Genomic DNA, 22,863 nt, shown 5'->3' on the forward strand with positions numbered 1-22,863 from the left:
GATAATTATCTTCCTGTCCTCAACAGAATAAACAACAGCATGAGAGCAGCAGTTCCCCAGAGGGGCATGCACACTATTGGCTCAATGATCTCCGCAGTAGGTGGAGGGTGAAAAGACCTGAAAGGGTGTGTATATAATTTAAATATTGGGGAATGAGTAAAATGGTACAGGCATGCCATTTTACTCACATCCAGACACTAACATCCATCCAGTAGGAGCTGCAAGGACACAAAACGGTCCTTGAAAACTGAAAAACCCAGGCCCACGTTCAGTCAGCCCCGTACCATGAGGTTCACCATCATAACTGGTACCATTGGCTCATCACCTCAGAACCAAAGAGACAACTTCCTATAACCTGCATCACTGGTGCAGGGAGACCATCCATCTTCAATCTGTCTCACCTGACTCTTCAGAGTTTGAAGCAAAACACTTCAGTGGGTGCAGTATTAGAGTAAACACGAGAGCAGAAGCCAATAACCAAGGACCACTTCAGCAAGTGTATAGTGTATGGATGGGGAGGGGATGATGACTCTCACCTCCAGCTGAGAGAGAGGCTATGGGCAACTGACAGCTACTGAGGGTGTGGGAAGGGACTCAATTTTCTTTGGGGAGTTGGCTCCTGAAAGCCTCCCATGCTCCTACAGACAACACTGAGTAGTCTCAATGTTTTGTTTGTTTGTTTTTAAGAACATATGAAGTGGCTGTGGCTGGATAGGAGAAAAATTAGAAAGGAATAAATGGGGGAATAGATTTGATCAAACTACCTTATATACATATATAAAATCCTCAAGCAATAAAAAGGATCATTTAAAAGTTTAAAGTTCTTATCTTTCTTTAACTGTTAATAAGAAGTCTATGGTCTCCCTGTGGCTGTTTTAACAAATTACTATCAACTCTTTGGCTTAAAACAACCAGAATGTATGTTCTCAGGGTCCTTGGAGTTTAAAAGTTTGAAATTCATCTTAGTGGGATGAAATCACACAGTGTGGGCAGGGCCGCAGGGACCACAGTCGCTCCAAAGGCTCTTAGGGAGAACCCCTTCCTAGTCTTTCCTGGGTACAGTGGCTGCTAGCATTCTTTGGCTTGTGGCTGCAACACTCCAGCCTCTGCCTCCATCCTTCCTTTGCCTCCACCCCTGCGCCTCCATCAATTCTTCCCCATCTCTTCCAATAAATGTGTGATGGGAGTCAGAGTTTGCCTGGATAATCCTTCCTGAAATGTCAAGTTCTAGGATTAGGACTTGACATCTTTTGAAAGGAAAATGTCCAAAACAAAGGAACCATCAAGTTCTCCACTGTGAATGTGGCCAGAGGCATTCTTGAGGAGTGGCAGTACATAAATGTGACACAACCTTGACCTTCACTTCCTAAACACTATTTCCTGGATCCTTCCTATTTCCTGGATTCTTACCAGCTCCCAACAGCCACTGAGATTTCCCAAGATTTCCCACTTTACTGATGACAAGCTGACACTTAGTTTGGGGGAGTACAGTTAGTACACTGTCACCCAGCAAATGGCCAATGAATGTCTCCAGCTCCTCCCACCTCTCTAAGGAAGAATGCCAAAGTAAAGCTGCCTGACTCTCACCCTCACTAACTATTAAAAGTCCCCAACCCCTGGCCCAGAGTGTTAGCAGGCTGGCTCCAACTGATGTGACCGTTGGGGGAATAGTAGCCAAGGACAGCAACCCTGACCCCAGACCACAGGCCCTGGGAACTTCCCTTCCTTCTTCCCATTTCTACATGGTATCTCTTTTTTCTTCTCCTTTTGCTAGACTCCTTCAAACTACCTTTAGTAAAGAACTACAGCCTTCCTCAATCTATACCTCTTACTCCAACATATATCACTCTGGCTGCAGGATGTGTGAGGGAAGGCCGCTTTTCTGTTCTGCATTGCCTCAAACATCCAGACAGTTATCTGTCCATCCAGCATCACTTCCATGCAAGACCTTCTCTCCCATCCCAAAATGAAGTTATCTATTCCCCTCCCCAGTACAGGCTCCCTCTACATTAGGCTTCAGCCAACCCATTCCCTCCCCAGTAGCATCCTAAAAGCACTAGTCTGACTCTGTACCCTGAGAGCTGAGACTGAACTCCCCACTGAATATATACAAATGCAATTCAATTATCCATATTTATAAGGTGTATTAGTTATCTGCTGATACAGTCAAATGGCTGACAAGAGGCAACTTAAAGAACGGAGGGCTTCCTCTGGCTTGCAGTGAGAAGGTAAAGTCCATCACATCAGGCAAATCGTGCTACCCATGGTGTCCCATCTGGACCGAAGGAGAAATAGAAAGAGGGCAGAAGTGGGTCCAGGCTATAAATCTCAAGGCTCACCCCCAACAACTTACTTCTAAGGTTCTATAACCTCTGAAAACAGTACTGGCAGCTGGGGAATCGGTATTCAAACATATGAGCCGAGAGGGGACATTTTATACTCGGACTGCCAAAAAATAAACACAAAAGACAAACCTACTCAACTCAACAGACTCAGAAAACATGATGAGAAGTTCATTCATTCAAACAGTACTGGCTGAGTGCCCACCATGGACCACGCAGAGGACATTTTTGCACTTGACTTTTTACAACTGACAGTTGAAAAGACTCGCAGAAAGCCAAGAATTAGCATGTCTCTCTTTCTTGGCAGAAAAAAACATGAGGGCAGGGGTGGGGGGAGGAGAAGAGGCCAGATATGCAAAGAGTACAAGTACAAAAAGAAACTCTTTCCTGAGTTTCCGGGAAAGAGGTTTTGAAAAAGAAGTAAATGACACTCGTGACGTGTCCTGGAAAGTCACAGAGAACCCAGTCGTCCTTGAGAGCCTGGGCCCACACCCTTCATATGTCCAGACCTGCCCTAGTAGGGACCTGGAACTTTGAGAGAAAGAGAGGTACCTTGGGGCATTTAACCCCAAAGAAGGCTGCAAGCTCTTAGAGAAAGCCCTGGGTGTTGGTGAAAACAACCACACATGTCTGGTTAACCACGAGTATTGCTCAACCCCAGGAGGGCAGGAAGGCACGGTCCTTCCCCGCCTGGAATCCCGAGTGAGAATTTGAGGCTCATTTTCCCACAGAAACATCGCCAGGCACAGCAGCTGAGCTCCAGGCAGGACAAACACCATCTGTAGTTTGCAGGGATCCTGGGAGGCAGGGACGAGCAGAGATGAAAACCGCCTGGCTCTGGGTCTGAACCCTGCCTTGAGTTTATGCATCTATAAAATGTGGAGAGAAGCCAAAGTCCCAATGGGGCAGCTAGCCTAGCACAGGGCACAGGGCCTGGCACAGTTAGGCCTTGGTACACAGCACCATGTTTTCAGGGAAAAAAATAAAATAAAAAAAGACTGTTCCAGGCCACCACACAGAGCTCTGTCAATTACACCACTTGTTCAGACACAGAGGACCTTCTGCATTCTAGGTGATAACACCTGTGCCTTTCCACATTTTAAACAACTGCAGTAATTAAATAGACTAACTGATCCAAAAGGTAAGGCCAGTTATTGTCAATATTTGCATAGTACCTTTTTCCCCCCTGTGACAGGGTCTCACTATGTAGCCCAGGATAGCCAAGAACTTCAGCTCCTCCAGGGCACTGAGACTGTAGGTGTGGGCCACCACATCTAACCTTCTATCGCACTTTTCTATCAAGAAAGCAGAAAAGGTATCCAACCCTGGGGGAAACGTGAACGGAATTTTCCCAGACTCTTCACAGAGGAAGGCAGAGTCCCGAGACCTTGGAGTCCTGCTCTCTTCCTGGCTCTGCTGCTCTGCTGAATGGGGTCGGGGGTTCTGAGAGACAGAGCTCTCTCATTCTAACCCAGCAGGTGCAGATGAGCTCCAGCATGCCGGAAGGCTTTCCTGTTCTAGAAAACCACCAGGAAAGGAGATCTCAGAGGACAGAGACCTGCTTACCTAACTCAATTCCCAGAATGCACAAGGTGGATGGAAAGATCTGCTCCCTCAGGTTACCCTGTGATCTATACCTTCATGCCATGGCACACATAAACACATACACACACACACACAATTCATCACTTAGTTAATTAAATCTACATTGTAAATAAGAGAGTAAGAAGAAAAGGTGGCCATCCAGATGGCTCAGTGAGTAAAGGCACTTGCTGCCAAGACTGAGGACCTGAGTTTGATCCTAGGAGCCCACATAATAGAAGGAGAGACCTGACTCCCTCGGGTTGTCCTCCAACCTCCACATGCTTGTCAAGGCATACTCCCCATCCCCCACGCTCACCCCTCACCCCTGACCCCCACAAAGAAAAAACATCCCAACTTAAAAAAACCGAAGGGCTCCTTACTAAAGTTATGTAGAAAGCAAATGAGATCAGGAAAAGATATTCACTGTTGTAGATCATTCATCAAATGAAAATTAAATTGGGATTCCTCTGCATGGTTATTGGGAAGGACAAAATCCAGCTGATTCTGCCAAATGCTGGCAAAGATGCAGAGCAAAACTCTCCTGACTTGTTGCTGCTGGGACTCTAAACTGGTACAGCCACATCAGAAGCCAGTTTCAGTATCTTAGAGGAAAAAAAAACTATCCGTGTTCTAACTATTTCATCCAGGAATCACACCCTCTGGTATGTCCCCAAACGAGACAAAAAATTACATCACTCAAAAAACCTAAGCAAAACATTGTAGCATCCAGATTTACAATCCTCAAAATGTAGAAGCAATGCAAAAGCCCTTAAGTCAGTGACTAGCTAAACTATAAAACAGCTGAACAATGGAATATCATTTCATGCTAAAAAAGCATGAGCCACCAAGGCAAGAAAAGTTGTGGAGGAACCATACTGTGTGAAAAAGCCAATCTGAAAGAACTACGTGAGGCAGGATCCCAGCTATGTGACATTCTGGAAAAGACAAAACTACATAGAGCCAGGATCAGTGGTTGCCAAGGGTTACACGAGAGAAAGGAATGATTAGGCAGACAACGAGACTCTTAGGACAGGGCAACTGTTGGGTTGGATACACAGTGGTAGATGTCTGTCATTAAATGCATTTGTAAAAATCCACAGTCAGCACTCCAAAAGTGAGCCCTCATGGATAATATATTTATAATGGACTGTGGGAGGATAATGATGTGTCTCTATAGGTTCACTAACAGTAAGGAATGTCCCACTATGGTGTAAATATTTTGATGGTGGGAAGGGCTACAAGAAAGTAGAAAATAAGACTCTAATGAGGCCTCCATCTTCTGCCCAATTCTGTTCTCAATAAGATGATTTTTAAAATGACAAAATAGGGCCAAGAGACACGGTTCAGCAAGTAAGGCACTTTGCTGAACAAGCCTGGTGACCTGAGTTCAATGCCCAAAACCCACATTAAAAAGAAAACTGAATGAAAAGACCAACTTCTGAAAACTATTCTTTGACCCAACATGCATGTATAAACATGCATTCATACACACACACACACGCACACACACACAGGCAGGTGGGCATGGAAGAATAATAATCATAAATAAAATAAATAAAAATTTAAAGAAAATAAATCAAATAAAATGACAAAAATTATTGCAGTCCACGTCTGCATATGCTTGCCATTCCAGTCTGTAATTTTGCTTTTCTATCAAACTGTGTTCTCATACAGAGATGGGAAAAAAAAACTTGAAGGTTTTAACATACATATCTTTAAGTAATTCTTCAAATTTGGGTCATTTCACAGTTTCAGCTGTATTGTCTAAGTCTGTGGCCTTTACAGAATATTGCAAAAGTTGAATGTCTCATGAAAAGTAATGTGCTAAGAGAGAGTCACATGCTATGAGCATCAGAAAACATTACAGAGGAAGAGCCAGTGGGGTTGCTCAGTGGGCAAAGGTGCCTGCTGCCAAAGCCGAGCACCTAAGGTCAATCCCCAACACACACCTGTTACAGGAAGAGAACCAACTCTCCTAGGTTGTCCTCTGACCGCCCCACACATGCCAAGGAACACATACAAGTCTCCACAATAAACAATTTAAGTAATTTTCAAATTCAGAACGAAACAGAGATAGCCATTACTGTGATAACTGACTATTTAAATAAGCTACACACACACATACTGACACACACACATACACAAACACACACTACATTTCTACTTAAATATAAACAGACTTTTTGAAAGAACCTACTTTTTCTTCAACACTCTGGCAAAGCATCTGTGTGTTAATTTATATTGTAGAAAGAAAGAAAGCAAAACATATCTTTTTAAAGAAAGAAAGAAAAAAGACACAGGGCTGGAGAGATGGCTCTGTGGTTAGCACCGCAGCTGCTCTTCCAAAGAACACAGGTTCAATTCCCAGCAGCTATACTGTGGCTCACAGCTGGGAGCACTGCACACACAATCCACAGGCACTGTTCACACATGGTGTATGTACACACATATACATGCAGGCAAAACACCTAAATTCATGATTGTTTTTTAAAAAATGTTAAAGACACATTCATGGGGGAAAGCAGTCTGTTGCACAGAAAGAAAACGGTAACTCTTTCAGTTCTTTCTACAAAGGGTCGTGACCTTAAACACTAGGCCATCCCTTTCCTAAACACAATAAAATTATGTGTCACTGCAGAAACTCTTAACTGGGTTGTTTCCAAACATCTGACACATTCCTCCAGATCCCTCCATGACTGAGCCTCCACCCTACAGCCCTGCAGGGGCACCACCCCTTCTCGATTACCTTGTTCTCTCTCAATCGGAACATCATGCTCTTGACAGGGAAGAGTTCTCCCCGACAGCAGCTGGCATGCTCTGGGCAAGTGCTAGCTCTTCAGTCTTAAACTATTTGAAAAAAAAAAAACGAGTAACGGTAGCACTGAGTTAATTTCTTAGTATCTTTCTCCTCGTCCTTTCCCTTTGACATCTTTGATTCCAGGATATACACATTACACGGGGCCTCCAAACTTCAGTGTGCACCAGTGAGGTGGATGCCTGCAAACATGAAGGCCCGTGAATCTACCCATTAGGGGTTCTGGTTAGGAGGCCTGGGGCAGGGAGCCAAAATCTACATCTGATATATATCCCATAAGGGGGTTCTGATCCAGGAAGTCTGGGTACCACACCTTCATAGACACAGCTTTGAAGAATATGGAGACGGATGTTTCAAGCATCTCCCAGGTAAAGGAACAATTAAGAGAACTACAAATACAGAAAGAAGCCCAAGTACCATTTACAGATGTATTTGCAGGACAGCCAATCGTTCCTTTGGTCTCTGTGAGCATACGGTATAAAGTGTGCTTAAACGTGCATGGCTATGCCTGCTGAAATTCCAATGTTCCCTCCTGGAGCTGAGAAAACTGGTCCATCCCACTGGGCTTTATACTATGCAGATTTATTAAGCACAAATGAGGGAAAGAGGTAAAAACACAAGAATCTAATAATCCCTGAGGTCTGAACCCAAAGGAGCCGATTTCCTGATCTCCCTCCATCTACCTAGTAATGGCCATATCAGGAGAGAGATGCTTAGTCACTGGGTGCCAGGCTCTATGGAGCCCTGCAGAAGATCATTGAAAACACAGATGCCTAGGCCCAACCCCACCACTCCTGATCCTTTTCTTTCGCCTCCTCTTCTTCTTTTCTGGGGGATAGCAACTAGGCATGGGATGTGGAAAGGGAACAGAGGACCCTTTGCAAACTAAACACAGGAAACCCACCCCCACCAACACATCCACCCCAGAATCATAATCTCCACCACTGTTGATGGTGGTATTTAGCTTTTTGTTTTGTTTGCTGTCTGCTGTTGTTCTTTTGGTTGTTGTTGTTTTAACGTATATGGGGGGGGTTGCGTGGGGTTTGCAGTGTCCATAGCAGCCAACATTAGATTCCCCTGGAACTGCAGTAACAGGCAGTTGTGATCTGTCTGACCTGGGTGTTGGGAACCAAATTCAAATCAAGTCCTCTGCAAGACCAGGACCTTTGAGCCATCTTTCCAGCCTCTGTTATTTAGTTATTCTGAGACTAAATCTTACTGTTCCACCCAAGCCCGCTGGAAACACCCTATCTAGCCAGACTATTCTCCAAATGGCAGTCCTCCTGCCTCAACTTCCTCAAGCACTGGGATTACAAGTGTGCACCACCCTGCAAGGTAAGAGAATTGACATCTCTGCAAACTCCTCAGCCCAGCGGGTGCCCCTGGCCCATGGCCTGTCAGAAAGATGAGGCTAATGGCTGATGGCCTAAATTCAAGCAATTTGTATTAAAGGAAGGAATGAAGAAAATGTTACCATCCAAGAACCTCTAACACTGAAAACTGGGCATTTTAAAGTGCTGCACAGGGAAGCCTGCTATAACTCACATTCTCTTGTAAGAAAAAGGACTGTTTAATGACATAATCCCGGTATCCGTTGATTTAAATGAATTTCGTCTGGTTTTCCACTCAGAAACAAATGCGACTTGCAGTGCTTATTAATCACGAACCCTCACTGAGGGTCTATTGTATACACAGCACGGCCAGGCAGCCCAACTTCCTAATGGATAAAAAAGTAAAACAAAAACACAGTGACTGCCTTTAATTTACTTATCGTCTGCATTATTTCACTTCCAATTACTACAAAATCTTGGACTCACTTAACCTTTCCACTGTCACAAGAAGGACGGAAACAAGAATCCCCTGAGGGAAGAATTGCCTCTGCATTCTGCTTTGAGAATAAAGAAAAGCACCAGGGGTAATGGGGGATTAAGTGGAGGGTTAGAAATGTTTGCCTCATTTCAAACCAGAGGTGTGCAAAAATCGGTAAGCTCAGTGTGCAACATAAAGACTGAAGCTGTTCAGGCTTTGAGAAGCCACGGACACTGAGTGGGTCTTCTACATCCTATTTTTCAAGACAAGTATTACCATGAAAATGTGGAAAAGAATATTCACAGAATACCAACAAAAGCTGTATTATCAGCATCGAATTCTCTGTATATCTCTGTGGCATTCAGGGCAGTCGTGAATCTCACTTTATTTGCTCTTTTCCACAAAATGAAGCCAGAGCCAGCTTGCAGAATGACCTACAAATATATTCCAGAATGGCTAACTCACTGTTACCAGTGCGACATTCTTTTTTGTGTTTTGGGGGTTCATCAAAGCCAAATGATTTATCACAGGTATTAAAACATTTGACTTTTAAAAAAAAAAATCATCTGACAAGCCTTACTAATTTGACTTTTAAAAAAAATAGATGAAATAGATTTAAATTATCTTACTGTGTATTGTTGTAACTCTCACCGGCAATACTTCAACAGCCCAGGCTGTTGCACTCCAGCATCTTGGCACTACCAATCTCTTGACCTAAATTGTTCCTCTCCTAGATCTCGTCATATCACATGCGGGTCATAAGTCACTACCCTAGAGAAACCTTCCCTGACTGTCCCACCCCCTATCACTCTAGAGTATCACCCCATCTGGGTACCACTAGGACAACCAATGAATCTATACATTCACTCACTCATCCCACAGAAACTTACATTTACAGGTACTGAAGATGGAATGACAGCTCTGGGAAGATCTACCCATCCTGAGCTCACACTCAAGCAGGGAGGCCGGACACACGAGGGATTGTGATATTACATCAAATGTGTGAGAGAGAAAAGGGTGTGTATGGTTGGCACTCATAACAAGGATTTGAATGAGGTTTAGGAAGCGATGGTTCTGTCCCCATTGGAAGGCTGGGGAAATGTCCACAGATTCCCTTGATCTGCAGAGGCGAAAGTCTCCCCACTGCCAAATCTTCAGAGCCAGCGATTGCTCAAGGTAAAACAGTGTGCTACAGCCAATATCAAAGGCTTTTAAAACACAGTTTTGAAGACACCAATTACAACGTTCCATCTGCTACAGTGTATAAATGACATACTTATGGCACACAGACAAAAGGATGGAGATATCCTTTTTACTAAAAACAATAAATGGAAATTCATGAAGGACTGGAAGCCATCTTGGAACTGCTGAGTAATATCACAAGAAACACAACGTGTCTAAATTACGAAGTTTTTTTCTCTACTTTCCCATTTTCCCTACTTCTGTTTTTAGTCATACTTTCCTCTGGTGTCTCTACCTCCTCTCTCTTGTGCAAGGATTCCCCCTTGAGTCATCTCCAAAATCCTCTGAAGTTTTCTCTCCGGTCTCTTGCTGCTTATTTGTAAATAGCAAGGACTCATATGGCTACAGGACAGCTGACCTCACCTACTCTGGATGACAACATCTCCCTGCACTCCATCACCCCATACCCTGGCCAAACTCATCTTTTTTCTGGCCCAGTGGAATCAAGAGCATATACTTAAAAACCAGCCCATCCATCTTCTAATTTACAAAACACAACATTTCGCAAACTGTTTACTGACATCCATGCCAACACTATTACTCAAATGCAGTGGAGTAAAAAAGCCACAGGGAATAGTATGGTTGGCCAAGAGCGGTATTTGGGGATCTAAAATTACAGGGGAAAATCATACAACATTCATTTTACTTAGTCCCAAATCTCTATCAGATGATGTTGAACAGAAAGATTCTAAAATTGGCAGGGAGAAAGGAAAAGTCCTCTTAAAGGTTGGGCTATGCCAGGGCAGCCTTACAGAGAGAAGGAAGGGGGTAGGGACTGAATAAGGTGTGTGCCCGTGAATAGCCAGCATAAGCAGCAGCGTCTAGCAGGCCCGGATAAGTACACGGAGAAAAGCAAAGCAAATGGAGATGACTGTCAAAAGGTGGGAATAAACAAAGAGAGGAGAAAGCCGAATCCCACAGGGTGTTCTGAGGACTGTATTTCTAACCCACTAAGCTACACTTGCCAGTCAATGTAATTCTATGCAACCCAATTAGCGCGGGTGCTATGGCAACCCAAGAGGCCTGGCTACATAAAAAGTAACAGCGAAAACCCTGCTTCCCGGGAGCTGGACGCTGATGAAGCGACAGAGATGCCCAGCCCTGTGCAGAGCCAAGGGAGAGCGGAGGGGGAAACAGCACTTGAGAACAACCAAGGCTGAGCCAGTGACCAAAAGACCTAAATAGTGTGTGGCCTCCGGGAGAAACCAGAAGGGGGCAGCCCTGAGTAAATCGAAGCAACTGAGAGCCAGGGATGTGGAACCAGGTTAGGAAGGGGCCCCTCCACCCTCTCACACACACCCCGGCAGGCCTCAGAATGATTACCTATTTGGCTGCATCAAGGTCACCTGGCCTTGCTCAAGTTCTCAGAGGCTTACCCAGGCCACGCAGGGAGGAAGCACGAAGGTCAAGACCCACGCCCTGTCCTCTATCTCCAAACAGGGAACGGAGCCACACAGTCTCTAATTCAGGCAAATCAAGTAAGAGCAGGCCACGAGGAGAAAGGAGCGGTGAGGCTGGAAAGGAGAGGGGACGTTCCCAGCCACGTCTCACAGCCACGTGCTCTGTACACACTGCCGGCGCTTGGGGCTGCCGCTACCGGAGGTGTTCAATCCATAGTCAAGAGCTGTTCACTCAGCAATTAATAGGCAAAGGAAAACACACACATCAGCTACAGCGCCTGCGTATTTTTCCACAAGTCCCCAAATAAAGAGTTGGTGTGACACCAACAAATTCTGCATTATTCTCTCTGCACTAAAAAGGCAGGAGCCGTTATTAGTTAAACATGCACTTAAGGAAAATAAGACCATAGCCTCGCCCTGCACTGTAAATCATTATGCTTAACTGCCACATCAGGGAGCTTTTTAAAAGCGTAACACTAATGGGCAGCTATTAGATATATTACTTCCTGGCTTTGTGTGCTAAATTGTTTTATAATTAAAAATAAAATGCTTGAGGCTGGAGAAAGGGTTTGGCGGTTAAGAGTGCCGGCCTACTACTCTTGCTAAGGACCGGGGTCCAGTTCTCAGCAGCCACATGGCATCACACAACCACCTGCAATCCCAGGTCCAAGGTATCTGGTGAAGTGTTTGCAGATTCCTGAATTCAAGTAGTTGACATAAATTCACAAAGACACACACACACACACACACACACACACACACACACTTACAAGAGTTAGCTTTGGGGCCAGTGGGACTGCTTGGTCAATAAAGACATATTCTAGAAAGCCTGATGGCCTGAGTTCAATCCCCAGAATCCGCATGGTGAAGGGAGAGAACCAAGCTGTCCTCTGACCTCCACACCTGTACTGTGGCATACACACACACACACCACAGAGCAGACAGACACAGACACAGAGAGACAGATACAGACAGAAAGACAGAATGAGACAGAAATATAAAAGTGTTTAAAGCTTCTAATCATGTGGGCATAATTAAATTGTTTTCCAAATTTCAAAACATTACAAAACCACACACATTCAGCAAAGATGGAACTAACGCAATGGCTTTTTTTTTTTTAAGACGGAAAAGAGCACACACAGCAAAAACTGAGCTAATCCAAGGGTTGAGGGTTCCTGCCTAGGTGTGGCCTTGCCCTGCCACCCCCCACACCCAGTGTCAGACTGGTCTCCAGGGTTAGATTCCTTCCTTCTGGATCAGCATCTCCAGGTGTGAACCGTGCCACCATTTGGGGCACCTGTTAGTGCTCCCACATCTCCGACTCGAAAACAACGGCTCCCACGGCGAGTTCTCTAGATGTAGTTGTTGAGAAGCACTCATCCAGACCTCTAAAACAGGCCAGAGAAAAATGGCCAGAAGCATAAACAAATCACCTACAACGATCGCCTTGTCTCTCACAACACGCCGAGGAGCCGTGGGGAAGGAAGCCAAGCTAAATCCACAGTCAAGGGCTTCTTGGCAGGCAAGCAATGAAGACTTCAAACACTGTGAGGAAACCTCCAAATGCCCAGAGGGAGCCTCCTCTGCGTAGCCCACATCTCCTGCCCATGTGTGTGGCAGTTAGGAGCTTAATTGTGCTTCCCTCTCCCCACCCAAAACAAGGTAAGTTGAAATCCTAACTCCCGGGACCTCTGAATGTGGGTTGAGTTAGAGGGAGGATCTTTGCTGGGGATGGCAAGGTAAAACGGGTGAGAGCGGGCACAAATCAAAGTGGGATTCTTATATGAAGTGGGAACCTTGACAGTGAGAAGTATAAACAGCAAGAGGCCACGTGTAGACACTCAGAGAGAAATGGTGACATGTACTGAGAGAGGCCCTTAGAAGGAACCATCCCCATCAGCCCCTGGATGGCAGCTTCTGGCCACCAAAACTGTGAGGCAGTGAGTTTCCATCGCTCTAAGGCATCTAGTTTGGGGTGTGTGGCTTTGTTACAGACGGGGATACTAACACAGCTGGAAAAACTGGCGAGTCAGTTTAGGTAGTAAAATGCTGATTGCCACTGCTAACACATCATGCCCACCTCAATAAACCCTACAGGGTGTGAAGATTAAAAAAAAAAAAAAAATGCCCTGTAATGTCAGAGGTCCCATGCAAAGTAACCTTCACCATGCTTGCTCCTTGTAAGATCTCCCAGGGTCAAGGGTTAAAATGAGTGACATAGCCCTCATGCTCTGAGTCACACTGGCTCCTTCCTTGCTGATACTTGGAAGAAAGGGAAAAAAAAGTGCACTTTAAGAAAATGTCATCTATATACTGAAAGGAGTTTGAGTATGTCTGGAATAGTCTCAACAATAAGTGACAAAGCCAGAAACAGCAAAGCCCTGTCACTGTCAGAGTTCTTGTTGAAGAGTCAGAAAAGCCTCAGCATTGTAGAAAAGACAGGGAGCGGGTGCCTCACGCAAACCAGCCTGGGCTGGAGGAATGTTTCACCGTGAAGGTGTAAGCACTACCACAACACAGAATTTACGGTTCCTAAATGTTTGCTTTAACTAGTGTTGAGAACACATATTTGACCCAGTGTGAACTTGACCCCGGGGTCCCTCTCCCTTCCTTTCAGTGTCTGTGCCACATGACATGATTTTCCAGTCGAGCCTCCCAGCCCAGCTCCCAGGACTGGGGTCAGAGCTGAGGACGCAGACGGGGCAGCCCTCCCGGCAGCTGCTATGGTAAACTTTGCGGCAGATGTATTGGCACAGCAGCTGTCAATGGCCATAACAGGCCTATGAAAAATGTGTGAGCATCATGGGCCTCTCACTCAAGGCCAGCTAGGGAGCTGAGCCAAAGGGGACAGGAGACGGCCTGAGGACGTCCTCCCAGTCACCCACCTCCACAGGCTACATCCTCCTGCACGCTGCGACCTCCTGCAGCCTCGCTGGCTCTGAGGGTGCCACAGATACCTAGGTCTCCTTTGCACGGAGCTGAACTAGCATTTCCAGCGTTGGTTTTCAGAGGGTTTTTTTGTTTTGTTTTTTTGGTTGGTTGTTTGGTTGGTTGGTTGGTCGGTCTCCCCCACCACCACCCCACCCTCGAAAACAGTATGGGCTGAACGCCAATGGAAAAGCAATGGAATATCGATTTTCTGTTCCTTCCGAAGGAGAGAACAAGTCATTTGATGTGCCATGAGTTCTGTGAGTAAAACCAGACCCCGCACTCCCTACAGCTGGCTGCATTTCTCCCCTATTCATAGAACCTGGCCCATGGTAAAAACTAAACAGATATCCTTTAAATAAATAAAAGAGCCATGCATGCGTTTACAAAAGGCCTCCAACATGCCAGGCACCCGCTCGGAGTCTGTCTGACGACACGGCTCCTCTTCTCGCTGCCTCCCCTGCCAGCCCCGTCTCACTCTCCTCGCCTTTATTCTTTTGTGTTTTCTGTTCCCACATCCAGTCTCCTCGTTAGATCTGAGCCCACTGGCAAAGTCTGTCTCCGAGCCACACTAACTTGGGGGGGCAACAAAGACCGGAAGAGGCAATGATGGGCTACTTCAGACGATGCGAAGAAAAGCAAAACTGAGAAGGGGGAAATATTACACGGTCAGGGGTCTAACGTTTGCAGTCTGAGGACAGTCCCTTAAGCCACCAAATCCCTCTACAAACACCCTTTCTTTCACTGGAAAGAACATACGGGACACCCTCTCCTGACCACTATCAACAGTCCCCAGTATTAAAAGATAGAAAGACATCGTGTATGCTACGGTTACAGCTCCCAGACACACACACCCCACAGAGAGAGAGAGAGAATGAGGACGAGAATGTCTGGAAAGGCAGCATTAATGTGCAGTTTGGCATATCCACACAGGGACCGGGTGTCTGAGGCCCCAGGACCACCATGATGCCTGCACAGAGGCATTCTTTGCCCCGTGTGGGTCTGTTGCCTGCGTGCTTCTCATCTCTGGTTTGCAATTTAAGGTTCACTAAATCTTCCATCTTCAGAAGCATTTGCCCGTGGTACATTTAAATTAAGTTTCAATCAACTCAAAGCAATTTAAGCTGGCCCAGAAGAATGCATTATTTTCCTCGCCACATTAATCAAACAATCACAAGACCACAAACATAGCCAATCTCTTGTGCAGAGATTCTTTTGGCTCAGCTGACATAACCTACGTAAACCCTTTAAATTACCCCTAAAATACGGTAACTACTAAATACCACGAGTTATACACACCACCTACCCACACGCTGTGTGACGTTGACATGCTGCTGTTTTGTATTCTTCTATAATAGATCACATTCAAGCAGAATTGGCCAATATTGGCATCTTAAGGATGAAAGAGAGAAAGGGAATCACACATCAGTTTGCTTTGCCATCTGAATATCACTGCTAGTTACTGAAGCAGTTACACTGATGAAAATTGGTGAAGGGATGCTTTACATCAATTCCCGTCCATTCTACAAATAAGCTCTCATCCCCCAAGCAACAAGCTTTAACACACAGAGAACTGGAGACGTGTATTTAGTGTCCCGTGTGTGTGTGTGTGTGTGTGTGTGTGTGTGTGTGTGTAAAAGTTCATGTGTGTGGATGCTCGGGTGAATGCGGTCTTGCACATGTTTGTGTGAGAGTATGTAGAAGCCAGTGTGTGTGTGTGTGTGTGTGTGTGTGTGTGTGTAAAAGTTCATGTGTGTGGATGCTCGGGTGAATGCGGTCTTGCACATGTTTGTGTGAGAGTATGTAGAAGCCAGAAGTAGGCAACGGATGTCTTCCTCAATTGCTTCCTACTGTGTGTGTGTGTGTGTATGTGTGTGTGTGTGTGTGTGTGTGTTTGAGATGGTGTCTTTCCTGAACCTGGAGCTGGCCAATTTGTCTAGACAGGTTAGCCAACAAACGCCAAATATTTTCTGTCTCCCTAGAGCTGGGTACAGGCTCCTAGTGCCACACCCAGCTTTTACACAAGTGCTGAAGATCTGAACCTAGTTCCTCATGCTTGCATAGCAAGCACTTGACTGACTGAGTTCTCTCTCCGTGCCCCATACTCCGTCTTCTTTAATATCTTTTCAAAGCAAATCATCCAAAGGTGTAAAACAACCCAATGACTTTAAGGAAATGAATTTAGGCACTTCTAACCTGAAAGTCCAAAAATCCCAAACCCAAAATGCTCTGAGTACCAACAGGACACCACAAGTGGAATATTCCATATCTGCCTTCCTGAAAACAGCTCAGTCAAAACACAAGCACACTAAAACACTGCGTAAAATTACCTTCCTGTTATCTATAGGGCATACATACAAATGAGCTTCATGTCTGAACTTGGGTCCCATTTTAACATATCTCATTATATGTAAACACATATTCAAATAAAATCAAAGTTCCAAACACTCGTGTGGCCCAAAGCATTTCAGGTAATGGATACACACTATAGGGGGGGAGGGGAGAGCATCCACATTACTTTAAAAAACAAAGGCAGTAGAAATGCATACCTGGGAAAGAAGAAAGCCATGTAATATATAAATGAAAGTTTGCTTGACTTGATCCAATTCTAAAACCCTAAGAGTCTCTGATTTCAGCATGGCTTGCAAACCCATTCTTTTTTACCTTGACACCTTCAACAATCCAACATGGGGAGCCCGGTTTTAGATCAGTCATTTCTGTAGAAGAAAATGTAGAATCAAAGAGACCAGGTGAATTCCTCAAAGCCACACAGCTAGTGGAGGGTCCAGCATTTGAACACAGGTCTTCTATGGCTATGGATTAAGTGGATAGTATCAATGTTAACTCCAGTAATGTCTAAAGACAATGGTTCCCTCATCTTTCAGGGCATGCCTGAAATAAGACTCATGTTAAAAACACCCATCTCTGGACTAAAGAGATGACCCTCACTTTATTAAGAGCACTTGCTGTTCTTCCAGAGGACCTGGGTTTGCCCACACTACCCACTGACAACTAACTACCCTGTAACCCAAGGGGATATAACACCCTCTCCTGAGCTCCATGAACTTTGATCTCTCTCTCTCTCTCTCCCTCTGACACACACACACACACACACACACTGTAAAATTAAAGAATAGCTTTTTTAAAAAAGCACTCATCTCATAAATGCACGCTTTCACTGCTGTGCTCAGCTGCCGAGGCTCTGTTTCAGCAGCATGGTTTTTCTGGGAAGGTGTTGTGATTTCAGTTTCTAGCACTGGGCAGAAAAGCACCAAAAAAGAAAGTGGTGCTGAACTGCCTAGATCCCAGTGTCATGTACAGCTTATTCCTCAGAGCTGGAAGAAAACCCTAACCCAGAACCAGATGTCACGGGTATCATGAGATGAACACAGTACAGCCACTCCCCACCCCCCCCACCCCCACCCCCGGCTCCAACCACCAGCTACGCAGCCCTAACTCTCCCCAGGTGGCCAGTGACCTCTCTTTCTGGACCTGCAGGGGCAAAGCCAGCCACACACAGGCAGACACATGTCCTTGTCTCCCTGGCCTGGAGAAGCAGGAAGCCACGATATCAATGCTCACTATCCACATTAGTCTCTTTCTAGGGCTTCTTGGAAAAAGCCTGAACCGTCAGAAAAGGGCAATCTTGTGGGCTGCCTACTTTTCAGAAAAGGCACTCTGCCACCTGCCAAGAAATCTTTATAAAACCTCAGAGCACGAAGCAGCAGGGTCTGTTGGTTTGCATGAGTGTAGGGCGGGTGAGTGGGTGTTTGAGTGAACATGTGTGCCTGTGCATGTACATGTATGTGCATGTAGAGACCACAGATCAGCTTTGAATGTCATTCCTCAGAAGCCCTCCTCCTTGTTTTTTGAGACAGGGTTCGTTTCTCACTGGCCTAGAACTCAACAATTAGGCCAGGATGAGTGGCCAGTGAGCCCTGGGGGTGCACTTGTCTCTGCCTCCCAGCTTTTTTAGGTGGGTTCTAGGGATTAACCTTAAGTTTGCACGGCAAACATTTCACCAAGTAAGCCCTGTGCATCCAACCTTCACACAGCAAACCTCACTGCCCCAGTGCTGTCTCAGAGGGATACCCGCCACGTTACAGGCCAAACGTGGCACAGCAGCTTTGAGGCAGAGGCAGTTACTGGGAGAAGCAATCCTAACCCAGGGTAATGCCGTTGCCACATTTCAGTCAGTCCTGTCAGTGTAATCTAAGAACAGAAAAATAGAGCCAAGTGATGGTAGCACTCAAGAAGCAGAGGCAGGCAGATCTCTGTGCACTTGAGGTCAGCCTGGTCTACACAGTGAGTTCCAGGACAGCCACGACTACCCACAGAAACCCTGTCTCATAATAATAATAATAATAATAATAATAATAATAATGTGTTAATTTACAATGCCTACAAACCAGTGCATTTCTGATCTAGCCGCTGGAATTTGGCCTTCCAAAGGTCCTTCAGCCAAACATTACTCCCTGATCCTAGGCCAAATCAAAACACAGAGGTGGGTCCTTTTCATCCACTTAAAATCCCTCTGTTTTCCTCATGGGCTAAAGGCATTTTCAACAAACAAGGTCATCAGAATGATTGCATCCCATCTTTATTTTCCCATCAGTGTTCTAAAACCCCAACGATACACAAGGCAGATTGCTGGGTTTTACTTATACAGTAGAGGTCAATAAGCAGCTGAAATTTCGGACAATCCAGTTCACAGGATAGTAGGTCAAGCTCTACAAAAAGAACGTCTCAAACTGCTTACTCTGGGGGCTGGACGTGGCTCAGTGGTTAGCAGCACCGGGTGCCTCTGCAGAGGACATGTATTCAAGTCGCAGCACCAACACCGTGGCTCACAACCATGCACAGCCCTAGTTCTGGGGCTCTGACATCCTCTTCTGGCCTGTACGTGTACTGTACATGTGCGCAATGTACAGGCCTTCATGCAGGCAAAACACCTCTACATATAAAATACCTTAAAATAATAAAATTTTAATGCTTACTTCTTTTGGAGTGCAGGTAATTGTTTCCAGTCCCAGCCACCGTGTCAAGGTGGCCTCAATAAACAGTTATCTTTAACTTTACAACGTTTATAAGGAATGTAATCTTCACACTATGTATCTCTCATAACTGTATGTATTATGAATATCTTTTAATATACTGTTAAGGATGCATATTAACTGGGGAAACCCCAAGCGCAGGAAGATTTTGATAAATAACCTGGACCCCAAGGATGGAGGATACGCGTGGCTCTTTTCAGAAAGCTTTTTACACTTTTAACTTTGGGCCTGGTTCTCAGGATTCCAAAAAGGGGGTAGGGGACCGTGTGTGTTGGTGCGCATGTGCGACTAGCTCATTGGTAGAGAACTTGCTCAGCACATGGGAATCCCCTAAGGTCAACCCCCCCTAAGGAACGTTTCCTGCCTTACTCCAGGAAAGTATCCCTACTTTCCATTCCTCTTCTGCCATCACCTTAAAGAATGCTCTTTCTTTGTCGAGCCATGTTTAAATTAATAGTATCCGTTCTGGCACACGGCCTACCCTCAAATGGGAATTTTCTTTTTTTTCCTAGCACGTGACTCGAGTGAGATAGTGATAAACAGCTGGGTGGAGCGCAAGGCATCTTGGATAACGCAAGGCTGGTGGACGGGCATAACCCAGTCCTTCCTTGATGGTTATACAGGTGTATATATTTGTACTGTATTTCAGATCTCAAAACGGGGGCACAGCCTGCCTCTTCGTGAGGCCTCCGCAGAACTTACCGACCCCACCCTGACCCCCACCCCACCCCGTACACACACACACACGCACACACACACACGCACACACACGGCCCCACCTGGTCCATGGTGCAAGGCTGTGGTGAGCACAGTAACTTACGTTTGGTGCACCTCTGGGAACCAGGAGCCTTACTCCAACCGTGGCAGCACCGCCCTCCACAGACATTGATCCTGAAACGAAGCGAGACCCCTCAGCCCAGCGCAGTGACGCTCCCCTCCCAAGCACTCAAAGCTTCAGGGTGTTCCTGAATCTTGCTTCCACATTCCTCTGAATTAGAGAGAGCTCTAAGCGTACCCAGGCAGCCCAACCCAAAGTTGCTCCAGTGGAAGAAGGGTAAGGGACCATTCACCTGGGAAGGATGGAGGAACCTAGAGGCCTGATTAACAAGGGCGGAGAATTAAAATCCAAATTAACGGTTGTCTTAACCCCAAAATTAAAACAGAGTCAAATATATTCTACATATTCTCTGGGCCCGCTTTGCTTCAGAGAGAAATACCCCCCAAAGAGTGAGATCACCCAGGGGACCCATCCCTAAGTGGGGAGAAAGGCCAAAGGTTCAAATTAAGTGACCTCCCCACCCCACCTTGTGAGGAGGGAGGAAAGCAGTACAGTGGGAATACTTACCAGCCCCCCCCCGAGTCACAAACTCTCCAACCCCTACTGCTGTCCATGCTGAATCCCACCCCCACCCCTGGCCACGTTCGGACGGCCAACCCCACAGGTGCCAGGAAACCCAAGCCTACAATTGCCAGGATGCCGGAAGGAGAGCTGGGTCTCTAAAGCCTCCTTTCACCCACAATCTCTTTTTCATTAGGTAAACCAAAATAAAAAATAAAAAAATAAAAACCGAGCTGCAAGAAGTTTAATTGATGCCTTGGGATTAAGCTGTAGTGACTTCATGTTTACGCCCATAGTCTAGGAGCAGAAGGGTTTGCGCACAGGAGGTTACGCCCCGGGGAAGAAAGAAATGCCTTTTGTGTTTCCCCGCAGCTCGGTAACAATGCTCTAAGAGTTAAAAGCCAGGGAAAAAAAAAAAAAAAAAGAGCGGGCTTCCCCGCTCTCACCCCTTCCCGCAGCGCCCCCGGCAGGGAGGAGACGGTCCCCAGCCCCGGCGTGTCCCCGCGCGCGAGGCGGGCGGAGCGTGGGCTTACCCCTGCAGCTGCTGCTTCTGCTGAACCTGCAGCCTGGAGCCCCCGGCGCTCTGGGTGTCCTGCTGCACTTTGGAGCGCACGGCTTGCCTGCCATGTTTGGCGAAGCGGGCGACCGCGGGCTGAGCGCCGGCCTTAGAGTGGAGCTGCCGGCCGGGCGCGCCGGGACGCGCGGGCTCGGGTGGCAGCGGCGATCGGAGCCCGGGCAGGGCCGCGCCGCCAGGCTGGCTGGTGCGACGGGTCCGCTCGGCTGGGGGCCCGGCCGAGGCGCGGCCGGAGGCGGCGGACGAGCTGCGGCTGTACCTGGCGTCCAGCGCGACGTTGAAGGTCCGGGGGTGCCCAGCCAGAGGCAAGGCTCCCGCCGCCAGCCCGGGGCCCGGGCGCACCACGTACGTGATCCTCCGCACCCGGCCGTGCGCAGACCACGCCAGCAGCCCTGCCCAGAGCAGGAGTCCCCACCTGAGCCAGGCTCCTGCCATCGCGGGCAGTCTCCGGCAGCGCCGCTCGCCCTGCCCCGGCGCGCTCCCTCCGTATCCCCAAGGACTCCGCGAAGAGCTCGGGCGCGGCGGGGCGGAGGCCGACTGGGTGGCCGGGAGGGAGGGAGCTTTCGCCGGCGGCTGAGCGGCAGCGGACCCCAGCCGGGAGCGGTGGCGAGCAGGGGGGCGGGAGTTTGGGGTGGGGAGGAGGGGAGGGGCGCGGGCCGCGCAAGGTGAGGGTCCCCTGACTCAGCCGGGGTGTCACGGGGTGCAGCCGGGGTGCCACGGGCGCCGACCCGCGAGGGTGGGCGAGGACGACCGTGAGCGCTGGACCGCTCGGAGGCAGCCCCGGCTGCAAAGTCTTTTAAAAGTTTCTTCTCCCCGGCGGAGCCCTGTGTCAGATCTCAACAGCCAATCTGAGGCAGACGTGACGTCAGGCAGCAAATCCTAATTGGGGAAAGCTTGAGATGAGCCGGAGAAGGAGCCGCCACCCTCCGCATCCAGAGATTGGGGCCGTGGGTCGGGTGGACTGGGGTTCCCGCTCCCCAAGTTCTGGGTCGCCAGTCCCAGGAGAAGACAAAGGGCTCGGCACGGTGCGGAACGGCCCTTTCCTTCTAGCAGCTCTGGAGGATTCGGGTGATACAGTTTGGACGCTCAGGCCCTTTCTTAACCGAGTTTGCTGGCATTCTATTGGCAGGCGTTGGAGTAAAACACTAGGTCGGGCCCCAGAAAGGGCTATCCGAGGTAGGCCGGGCTGTCCTTTGGAAAGCGATTCGTTTTATTCCTCGGAAGGAAGGTTCTCTTAGGGTTGCAACCTCCGGAAAGACTTGGTACCCTACTCCTGGCGTTGGCGGGGCGAGAATACAGGGTGGGCAGCAGGGGGCGCCCGTGTAGATGAAGAAAACCGCAGAGGCTGCCCTGCTGGTGGTCCTTGTAGAGTGGAGCATTTAGGGTTACTGGGGGGGGGGTGCAAACTCTGTATGTATGACCAACTCTGTATATGTCTGTGTTTGTGTGTGTGCAAAAGAGAGCTGGTGTTCCTTGCAAGGAATTTAGGATTCCTCACTCTGTGTCTGTGTTTACAAACTGTGCGCGCGTGTGCGTGTGTGTGTGTGTGTGTGTGTGTGTGTGTGTGCGCGCGCGTGTGCGTGTGCGTGTGTGTGTGTGTGTGTGTGTGTGTGTGTGTGTGCGCGCGCGCAAAAAAGATCTGGTGGTCCTTGTAGAGTGGCGCATTTAGGATTCCTCACTCTGTGTGTGTACACGCGCAAAAGAGAGCTTAAAGAAAACCAGGAAATGACGTCTTTACTGCTAACATCTGAATTAAAACAATGTCAGCAACAGAAT

The 22,863-nt window shown here is 47.3% G+C and overlaps 1 protein-coding gene across 5 annotated transcripts in view; it reads right to left on the reverse strand.

Annotated features, from left to right (window-relative positions):
• Ltbp1 (latent transforming growth factor beta binding protein 1) overlaps positions 1-21,883 on the reverse strand; it is a 374,971-nt gene extending 353,088 nt beyond the window's left edge. For 3 of the 5 annotated variants that reach the window (XM_060364393.1, XM_060364387.1, XM_060364376.1), the window contains exons 1-2: positions 21,047-21,563; positions 19,995-20,065 (exon numbers count right to left, since the gene is read on the reverse strand). In XM_060364393.1, the coding sequence (XP_060220376.1) occupies positions 19,995-20,065; positions 21,047-21,522 (547 nt within the window). In that variant the 5' untranslated portion in view covers positions 21,523-21,563. Of the gene's footprint in view, positions 1-19,994; positions 20,066-21,046 lie in introns of all 5 variants that reach the window. The other 2 variants (XM_060364375.1, XM_060364381.1) reach the window with 2 other exon arrangements.
• Positions 21,884-22,863: the final 980 nt, after the last annotated feature.

The sequence above is a fragment of the Meriones unguiculatus genome, chromosome 1 (assembly GCF_030254825.1).
Source record: "Meriones unguiculatus strain TT.TT164.6M chromosome 1, Bangor_MerUng_6.1, whole genome shotgun sequence".
Classification (NCBI taxonomy): Eukaryota; Metazoa; Chordata; class Mammalia; order Rodentia; family Muridae; genus Meriones; species Meriones unguiculatus.